This window comes from Coffea eugenioides, chromosome 9 (assembly GCF_003713205.1).
Source record: "Coffea eugenioides isolate CCC68of chromosome 9, Ceug_1.0, whole genome shotgun sequence".
NCBI classification, from domain to species: Eukaryota; Viridiplantae; Streptophyta; class Magnoliopsida; order Gentianales; family Rubiaceae; genus Coffea; species Coffea eugenioides.
Window position 1 is genome coordinate 36,133,184 of NC_040043.1, and position 10,352 is coordinate 36,143,535.

General features: G+C 39.3%; 1 protein-coding gene and 1 pseudogene across 1 annotated transcript; both read left to right on the plus strand.

Moving 5' to 3' along the window:
- Positions 1-268: 268 nt before the first annotated feature.
- On the plus strand, positions 269-1,195 carry LOC113783681 (annotated as a pseudogene).
- A 2,084-nt stretch (positions 1,196-3,279) lies between these two features.
- On the plus strand, positions 3,280-7,518 carry LOC113782489. Its single transcript, XM_027328381.1, has 4 exons — positions 3,280-4,183; positions 4,253-4,656; positions 4,810-4,945; positions 7,454-7,518. The coding sequence occupies exons 1-4, from the start codon at positions 3,280-3,282 to the stop codon at positions 7,516-7,518; spliced, it is 1,509 nt and encodes a 502-aa protein (XP_027184182.1).
- Positions 7,519-10,352: the final 2,834 nt, after the last annotated feature.

A 10,352-nucleotide genomic window follows, 5' to 3' on the forward strand; every position in this document is an offset into this window, starting at 1 on the left:
ATGTCAACTAATAGAATTTATTAATTAGTTATACTAAATTTACCAATACATTTATACTAAATTTCTAATTACACTTAATACAATAATACTTTTTTCTAAAAAAACACAATAATGACTTAGTAATTATATTTGTGTCAAAAGAGAAAACTTGACTACTTTTGTTGTATTTGTTTCATTATGTTGGATGGTATTCAAATAACTTTTGTTTAATTATTTTTATAAGTTTCAATTGTGAAATTACAATGGATAACAGCCAAGCACATCGGAAGAAGCACTACACCAATCCCTGCTCCACTTTTCCGGCGGAGGGCAGCGAGGGCGGTGGCGGAAAAGATGAGATGAGTAGATTATTCCAATTCGCGAGGCAATGGAAACCCATAATAAAAGAAGGCTTTTCTCAATCCTTCCTCATAGCCAAATTCCTCTGCCTTTTGCACGTCACCAACACCCATGTCTGCACCCCAGTTCTCGTTTATGGTCCAAGCATGCTGCCGACTTTGAATCTAACCGGCGACGTAGTACTAGTAGAACACCTGTCGCAGAAGTTTGGGAAGGTTGGACCCGGGGATGTGGTGGTGGTCCGGTCCCCTGAAAACCCTAGAAAGACTGTTACCAAGCGGATTGTATCTGTGGAGAGTGAAAGTGTCACTTTCTTTGTGGAACCCGCTCTCAGTGACCGAAGCAACACCGTTGTGGTTCCAAGGGGGCATGTGTGGATTCAGGGGGATAATATTTATTCATCAAGGAATTCAAGGCAGTTTGGCCCGGTCCCTTATGGTCTTATTCTAGGCAAAGCATTCTGGAGGGTATGGCCACCTGATGGCTTTGGGAGCTTGTGACAAGAATAAGAGCAATCACGATGTTTTTTGGTTTTGGCCATTTTCCTCCCTCAAGGAAGAAGAACACAGATATTGCTGTTGATGCTCCCAGAAAAGCATTTTATTTTTGGACGAGGGCTTCCATCATCAACTGATGAGAAAGTATTTGAGCATTTTAGTGTAGGCCATTGTTGGCATTTTTGTGCAACTACTACAAAGGAATGATTCATTCTCTGTAAACTGATGAGCAATTTGATTATACAGCCAAGACGAAAAGGCCCTACACGAATTAGTTTATTCCCTTCATTTTTTTTCCTATTTAATTGGCTTTCAAATTGTAATGACGAACAAGGTTTTTTTGTTGTTCATTTTAGGGTTAATTTCATTGAAAAAAAAAAGAAATTACAATGGATAATAACTTGGTGATGTGTTGATATTTTAGTATATGATTATTTAATAAAATTTGACTATAATAAAATTATATAATAAATTTTTATTAACCCCGCGGGAGAAGCAGAGCGGAGTGGGGGGGGCGGGGTGGGGCAAGTTAGTGGGCAACAGGGGAGGGGGCAGGGAAAAGGTCACCGCCCCAATCCCATTGATAGAGCAATTATTTGGCACATTTTGCACTGTTATTTTGTCTTAATTTTGGCTACTTACGGTGCTAAGTATTGAGGTTTTGCTCATATTTCATATTTGTATGAATTATAGGTGGTTGGTGTAAAAAGTGCTTTCACGAGGCAAAATTCCAGAAGACTCTCTATTTCATGGCGTGACCACGCCAGAGAACGGAGGAGGTACATCAAAAGGACGGACCCGCGGGATTAATTGCAGCAAAGCCTACTAAGGACCCCGGTCCACGTGAACCCGAAGCATGGGATTAGAGCCCCTTTGACAAAGCTTTGCTCCTGGAATGCTTTCTCCCACGGCGGCTATAAAAGAATAGAAAAGCCAGATTCACAGGGAATCACTACATTAGCTTTAGTCTCCTTTTTTGAGAGATCCGTCAGACGCTTTCTTTTCCCTTTTTTCTTTTTCCCTACGGTAGCTTTAGTTTTTTTCCTTTTCCCAGGCGATAGAAGTCCTTCCCCCTTTTGACTTTTAACTTTTCCGCTGGACAATTTCTGCGTAGCCTTTCGCTTGTAATTGCGGCTCCAATATGAAGCCAGAGCCATATTTTCTCTTTGTTGTTATTTCGAGTAATTCACTTTCCCCAATTTCTCGGCAATTAATTTCTGGGCAATTGTGTGGATGATATTAATCAAATCACGCGAGATTGACACGATGAGGAGCGGCTAATTTTCTCCTCTACCCAAAGGTCGACGCGAGAGCGCGGTCCATAATATCTGTGAGATCTAATCGAATCTTCATTATTTCTTCCAATTTGTTGCTATTCGTGCGTTTCCTGAATTAATTGTTCATGGGTATTTTATTAATTGAATATCAACGACCGGGTATTTAATTTAATTTAATAGCCTACTGTCACATTAACTAAATTGAATCCGTAATTGTTCATTTAGTTGATACCTAGTGACAACCACCATAATTGACTTTATGTTGGGGAAACGTAAGATCTAGCTTAAATAAACCCTCTTAGCATGTTTATTAGTTAGGGTTGGGTTCTTCTAGCGTTAATGCAATTGGGTAATTAAATTCCTACGGTCGTACCTAGAGTTGTTATCTGGTTAGAGAAGCAGTCAATGGTCGTACCTTGACTGTCGAAATAGTAAGGAAGAACTGGTTGTCAGAGTTTGTTGATAACTATAACCAACCTAGTGATGAATGGATGAAATATCTTTGCATCGATGATCATTTAATTGAACCGTGCCGGCGTAGTTGATCCTTTGGGTAGAATTTTGTTAATTACTATTTTTAATAAATTGTACTCGTGGAGTTATTGTTTGAATTTTATTTATTTTATTTTATTTTCAGTTTCATCCTAATAATCATTCCCCATTTTATTGATTTGGAAAGAAATAATTTCCTACCCGCTCCCTGTGGAATCGACCCTACTTGCCATTGTACGCAAAATTAATATTTGTATAGACAAATCTGGTATATCGGATCAAGCAAACTCTTCGGGAATAGGGTGAATCAAGTAACTCATTGCACACCTAGGGTCCCTGCTCCAGTACTCGAATTTGTTCTATAATTAATTGTGGTGGTAATTAGGACTTTTTAGTATTTATTATTGCACAGGTTCGGCACCTGTCAATTTTTGGCGCCGTTGTCGGGGAGTTGGCGTGTGGATTATTTGTTTCTTTTCAAATTCAGCTTTTATTTTCTTTTATTCTATTCTTCTTGGTATTTTTGCTAGTTTATGCCTCGTTCTTTTCGCACAGGTGAATTGGTATATAACCCTGAGGTTGAGAAGGTAGCGCGTAGGCGGAGGCAAGAGACCAAGAGACGAAAAGAATGGCACTTATTTATTGTAAACGAGTCAGTAGAAGACGAAGTAAGCATGGCCAACACCCAAACATTAAGGGAGCTGGCTGCCCCGGAGCTGACTCACCAGCCCTTATGCATCACATTCCCCACTTTGGCTGAGAATACTGCTTTCGAACTGAAGTCGGGGTTGATTCACCTCTTACCTTCTTTCCATGGTCTCTCTGGCGAAGAACCCCACAAGCAGGTTAAGGAGTTCGAGGTGGTTTGCTTTAGTATGAAACCTCTTGGGGTCACTGAAGAGCAAATTAGACTGAGAGCATTTCCGTTCTCTCTCAAGGATGCAGCTAAAGATTGGTTGTACTACCTACCAGCAGTTAGTATTACCACATGGGTACAGTTGAAAAAGAAGTTTTTGAAAAAATTCTTTCCTGCATCCCGAGCTGCGAGTTTGAGGAAGGAAATCTGCAGCATTAAACAGTATTCCGGGGAGTCCTTGTATGAATATTGGGAAATATTTAACAAGTTGTGCACTAGATGCCCGCAGCATCAAATTAGTGAACAACTGTTAATCCAATACTTCTATGAAGGACTCCAATCAACTAATAGAAGTATCATTGACGCTGCGAGTGGGGGAACACTGGCAAACAAGACACCGAAAGAAGCATGGGAGCTTATCGAAGCCATGGCAGAGAACTCTCAACAATTTGGTTTCCATGAGAGCAACCCTACCCGTAGAGTCAATGAGGTAGAGACTTCATCCATACAGCAACAACTGTCAGAGTTGACGTCTGTTGTTAGGCAATTAGCCATGAGAGACACGCCACGAGCGAAAGTATGTGGAATTTGCACGAGTATGGACCATTGCACGGACACGTGCCCTATTCTGCACGAGGACGGGGCGGAACAGGTAAACATGGCCGGAAGCATGCCCGCGCCTCGCAGGCAGTATGACCCGTACTCCAATACGTACAACCCGGGTTGGAGGGACCATCCCAATTTCAGTTATGGGAACAGGTAACAAAATCAATTCCTGAATCGTCCACCAGGATTCCACCAGCCATGGCAAGCAAAATCTCAACCCTCATCCTCCAATTCAGGAAGCTCCCTGGAGGATATTGTCAAAAGTCTAGCCACGACTACTACCCAGCTTCAACAGGAGATCAGATCCTTGACCGCGAATACCGCTCGACTCCAGCAGGACACCAAAGCGGGCATGAAGGACCAAGATGCTCGGATAAGCCAACTGGCAACTGCCATCAACCGCTTGGAGTCCCACGTTTATGGGAAATTGCCATCGCAACCCGAGATAAATCATAGGAATGTAAGTGCCATGACACTGAGGAGTGACAAGGAACTGGGAGGGCCTAAAGTGAAAAATCCAAAAAGAAAAAGTGAGGAGGAGATAGAAAAGGAGATTGAAGAGGAAGGGCGCATTCGCGAAGAGCCTAAAGTAACATCTATTCCTTCGATCCCTATTAAATCTAATCTAGCTCCTTTTCCTTGCAGGTTGGAAAAGACAAAGAGGGCAGAAAAGGAAAAAGAAATCCTGGATGTGTTCCGCAAAGTTCAAGTAAACATCCCCCTATTGGACGCGATCAAGCAGGTACCCAAGTATGCAAAGTTCTTGAAAGACTTGTGCGTTAACAAAAGAAAGCTAAGGGGTGATGAAAGAGTGATGGTAGGAGAGAATGTATCAGCTGTACTTCAAAGGAAATTCCCACCCAAATGCGGAGATCCAGGTATGTTTACTATCCCCTGTAAGATTGGTCATTCTAGTATCAAAAATGTCATGATAGATTTAGGGGCTTCTATTAATGTGATGCCTAAGTCAATCTATGATTCCCTAAATTTAGAACCTTTAAAAGAAACGGGGATAATAATTCAATTGGCTGATCGTACGTGTGCTTATCCGGATGGGATAGTTGAGGATGTTTTAGTGCAGGTAGATGGATTAATTTTTCCTGCTGATTTTTATATGCTTTACATGGATGATAGAAGTGCCCCAAATCCATCATCCATTATATTAGGAAGACCATTTTTGAGTACTGCCCAGACTAAAATTGATGTTAGTAAGGGTACTCTCACGATGGAATTTGATGGAGAAATAGTCCACTTTAATATTTTTGATACAATGAAACATCCTGTTAACTCTCATTCTGTGTTTGCTATGTATACCACTAATCCCTCTGTGCAAGAATTTTCTAAGTTTGCTTATAGGGGTAAATTCAAGGTTGCTGCGAACAAGTCCTATAGGATGAAAGCAATTCATGAGGTGAAAATGGAGAGAAAATTTAGGAAAAATGTTGCACTCAATGGCCACGTGGATCCCGGAGAAGGGCCACCAATTACAAGGAAAATTCAATTACATCCAGACTAAAGAGTGGTGCTATGTCTAGCGAAAGACATTAAAGAAAGACGCTGCTTGGGAGGCAACCCAAGGCTTCTTTTGTTTTAGTTTTCTTATATTTTTGAAGTTTTTGTTAAGTGTTAGTGTCATTTAGTAGGTTATTATTTTATGACAGGAAGTTGGCAGTTAGACATGCCCACGCTAGGTCGTCACATCTTAGGAATGGAGTTTTAGAATTGACGGTTAGAAGACTATAACTTCCAAGGCGTGTCCACGCCTTCCAACCTTTCCGAAAACGAAAGTCAAAAAGAAAAAAAAAATTTCTCCTAACCCCACTTTTCTACTTTTTTTTTATCCTGTCTTGTCTAATCCCTTTTCACTTTGTTTTAGTTTCAGTCTTCTCCTTCCTGTTCGTGTTGCGTCCGTCGCCGCCTCACCCTCTGCCGCCTTAGTATCTCGCTTTCCCTCCCCGGTGGTCAGGGAAGTTTCTCTTCTTTTCTCCTAATATGTCATTTATCTTTGCTACATTGAGGACAATGTAGGTTTTAAGTGTGGGGGGACGGCTTTTATTATTTGTTTTTGCTTTGTTAAAAAAAACAAAAAAATGAAAAAAAAAGAGGAAAAGGAAAATAGTGTAGTTAGCTGACTTCTTTGCTATGATGAATAACTCAATCAAGGTGCACGGGCATGTGGTTAGATATACTATCTATGCATTTCGTTTTGCCTTGACAGTATTGTTGAATGTTGGATATACTGGACTTGACCCACTTTTGTGACTTTTGGGAGCTTTTGAGCCATGCATGAGCACATTATTCTTGTTTGCTCTATTTTTGTTTGATTGAGTGGGTATCGCACATGGTATTGACATTCTAGAACTTGCTATTTTATACATGTCAAGACCACATTTTGTTGAACTGGATGCATTAGAAATGATAAGGGCATTTAGGATTTAACCTCCTTTAACTTTCTAAAAATCATGCATTCATCTTGTCTCCCAATAGTGAACCAATTTGAGCTTTTATCATTCGCTTTTGGTTGTTAGCCGTGTTTGATAACTCATGACCTTTTTTAGACTTTCTTGTTCAACCTTGTGTCATAAAGAGATGTCTGAAATTCATTACTTATACAAGGCAAATAAATCTATGGTCGCAAGTGTTTTCAGAGTAGATGCTGTATGGTGCTATTTCTGTACATTTGAGATCGAAAGAAAAAGAAAAAGAGAAAAAAAGTGAAGAAGAAAAAAAAAAGAAAGAGAGAGGGGCTCGTGAACAGAAGACTCCAGCCTACAAGGCATGCCCACGCCTTGCAAGCCGTCTGTTCAAAAAAAAAAAAAATGGCGACATTTGCACAGTGGGAATAGCAAATGGAAACGCCTTGCTTGGGAAATTTCCCCTGTAAAGCGTTGTGGTTATGTGGTGGATATCGGACATTCTCTTGACACATTACACCTTATTTTCACCTTCTTATCCCGCCTTTTATCTAAACCCCATTACAACCCTATTAAAGTCCCTTTGATTTGTGTATTTAGTTCACTTTTGAGTGGTGGAGATGTGATAAATGTGCAAGCCTATGGTAATGGCATTCCGTGATGTAGATTTGAGCGTTCCTAGTATTCACATATTTTTTTTTTGAACTACCACCTGTTCAGCGTGTTCTAATTTTGGCAACATTGTCAGGGATTTGAAATGTTTGTGTTAGTATAGATTACTACATGACCTTTGCTCTCTTGGTTGTACTTCTGAGTTTCGAAATGCTTGAGGACAAGTATTGTCTAGGTGTGGGGGGATTTGATAGAGCAATTATTTGGCACATTTTGCACTGTTATTTTGTCCTAATTTTGGCTACTTACTGTGCTAAGTATTGAAGTTTTGCTCATATTTCATATTTGTATGAATTATAGGTGGTTGGTGTAAAAAGTTCTTTCACGAGGCAAAATTCCAGAAGACTCTCTATTTCATGGCGTGACCACGCCAGAGAACGGAGGAGGTACATCAAAAGGACGGACCCGGGGGATTAATTGCGGCAAAGCCTACTAAGGACCCCGGTCCACGTGAACCCGAAGCATGGGATCAGAGCCCCTTTGACAAAGCTTTGCTCCTGGAATGCTTTCTCCCGCGGCGGCTATAAAATAATAGAAAAGCCAGATTCACAGGGAATCACTACATTAGCTTTAGTCTCCTTTTTTGAGAGTCCGTCAGACGCTTTCTTTTCCCTTTTTTCTTTCTTCCCTACGGTAGCTTTAGTTTTTTTCCTTTTCCCAGGCGATAGAGGTCCTTCCCCCTTTTGACTTTTAACTTTTCCGCTGGACAATTTCTGCGTAGCCTTTCGCTTGTAATTGCGGCTCCAATACGAAGCTAGAGCCAGATTTTCTCTTTGTTGTTATTTCGAATAATTCACTTTCCCCAATTTCTCGGCAATTAATTTTTGGGCAATTGTGTGGATGATATTAATCGAATCACACGAGATTGACACGATGAGGAACGGCTAATTTTCTCCTCTACTCAAAGGTCGACGCGAGGGCGCGGTCCATAATATCTGTGAGATCTAATCGAATCTTCATTATTTCTTCCAATTTGTTGCTATTCGTGCGTTTCCTGAATTAATTGTTCATGGGTATTTTATTAATTGAATATCAACGGCCGGGTATTTGATTTAATTTAATAGCCTACTGTCACATTAATTAAATTGAATCCGTAATTGTTCATTTAGTTGATACCTAGTGACAACCACCATAATTGGCTTTATGTTGGGGAAACGTAAGATCTAGCTTAAATAAACCCTCTTAGCATGTTTATTAGTTAGGGTTGGGTTCTTCTAGCGTTAATGCAATTGGGTAATTAAATTCCTACGGTCGTACCTAGGGTTGTTATCTGGTTAGAGAAGTAGTCAATGGTCGTACCTTGACTGTCGAAATAGTAAGGAAGAACTGGTTGTCAGAGCTTGTTGATAACTATAACCAACCTAATGATGAATGGATGAAATATCTTTGCATCGATGATCATTTAATTGGACCGTGCCCGAGTAGTTGATCCTTTGGGTAGAATTTTGTTAATTGTTATTTTTAATAAATTGTACTTGTGGAGTTATTGTTTGAATTTTATTTATTTTATTTTATTTTCAGTTTCATCCTAATAATCATCCCCCATTTTATTGATTTGGAAAGAAATAATTTCCTACCCGCTTCCTGTGGAATCGACCCTACTTGCCATTGTACGCAAAATTAATATTTGTATAGACAAATCTGGTATATCGGATCAAGCAAACTCTTCCGGAACAGGGTGAATCAAGTAACCCATTGCACACCTAGGGTCCCTGCTCCAGTACTCGAATTTGTTCTATAATTAATTGTGGTGGTAATTAGGACTTTTTAGTAGTTATTATTGCACAGGTTCGGCACCTGTCACCCATCCCGTTGCCTTCCCTAACTGCGGAATGAAGAGGAGTATTCGCCATTTTGAAGATTATGATTTTCACAAAATGATTCCAATTTTAATCAAAACTTCTTCTAGTCATACCAATGTGATACTGATTGTGATCACTTGTAAGAGTTACAATTGGGGTATTATGTTCATGTAATCCAAGGTTTGCAAATTCTGGAAGAATCTGCAAATGAGTTAATCAAAGATTATAATCAGTTGTAGGGTAAAAAAATGAAAAAGACAAAATGAGAGAAAATATACCAGCTGGTACTTGTATTTCCAAAGATAAAACTGATAAAAGCATGGGAATGCTGTCCGGTCATGCTTCAGGAAATGATTTATGGATGAAGTAATGCACTCCGATATAGTTTGTTGTAGCAGAGAATCTGTTGGTAGAGGCCTATAAAATGCATAACATGAGTTTCGAGTTGCAGCCTGAATAAAATATGAGCTAAAAGAGTAGGTGATTTCCTGTATGCGAAAGCATTAGTAATAGAAGAGCCTAAGGCATCAAACTATGATGTTGTGTTTCAGAGAAAGCTAGAATATCATATGAAAGATGGGCCTTTTCCATAAAATAACCATATTAATTTCATGGATAAGACTGTCTCTCCAAAATGAGGTCCATTCTTGGTCTAAGCACTTGTCTTTGATGGTTACATCCCAGCACTGGATGCCATGGTATAACGTGATAGTTTGACCATTTTGAAGACCAATGGAATCAAAAATTGTAGCAGAAAGTTGCTATAGAATAAAGAAAAATATGTTATCAATTAGTTTTGACGAAAAATAAACTTAGACAGCATTAAGCATGTACCTGGGTTCTCTGTTAGAACCAAAAAAAATGACACCAAGGTTTTCCTAGCGAGACTTCACTAATCTTGGCATTACTCAACTTTTTAAACATTGTAAAAAAAATCAAAGACAAGAATCAAATAGGTAAGCCATACGAAGCAATAAAGGACAAAAATATTTGAGAAAATGTACCATTCTTTACAAAAGCTTTTGCAGGAATAACAATAATGTTTTGCAGCCACTGTTCCACCAAAGCAATACAATAGAGAGATGGTTCACCTATGTATTCTAATAACATGGGATAAGCTTCAATAAACTTGTTGTTTATATAGTATAAAGTGTTTGCTCCTGGAGTTGACTTAGCTATTACAACATGGACGTGGTTCTTACCAAATGTATGAAGAAAAAACTTAACCTTGTTGTTTCCTTCAACTGAAATCCATTTTCTAAAAGGGTTTTTAGGTGTGTCCATGGGAGAAGGATTTTTTCATAATAGATAAGATAGAAGAGCAAGGTAAAGAACAAGTCAAAAAAGTGAATGAATGTTGAGCCTTGTTTATGTGAGCACTTGTAAAATCCCTTATA

Coding starts and splice junctions, on each gene's coding strand:
- LOC113782489 (XM_027328381.1), top strand. CDS start 3,280: ATGGCCAACACCCAAACATTAAGGGAGCTGGCTGCCCCGGAGCTGACT. Junction 4,184..4,252: donor CTCCAATACGTACAACCCGG/GTTGGAGGGACC, acceptor ATCGTCCACCAG/GATTCCACCAGCCATGGCAA. Junction 4,657..4,809: donor GCATTCGCGAAGAGCCTAAA/GTAACATCTATT, acceptor GCGATCAAGCAG/GTACCCAAGTATGCAAAGTT.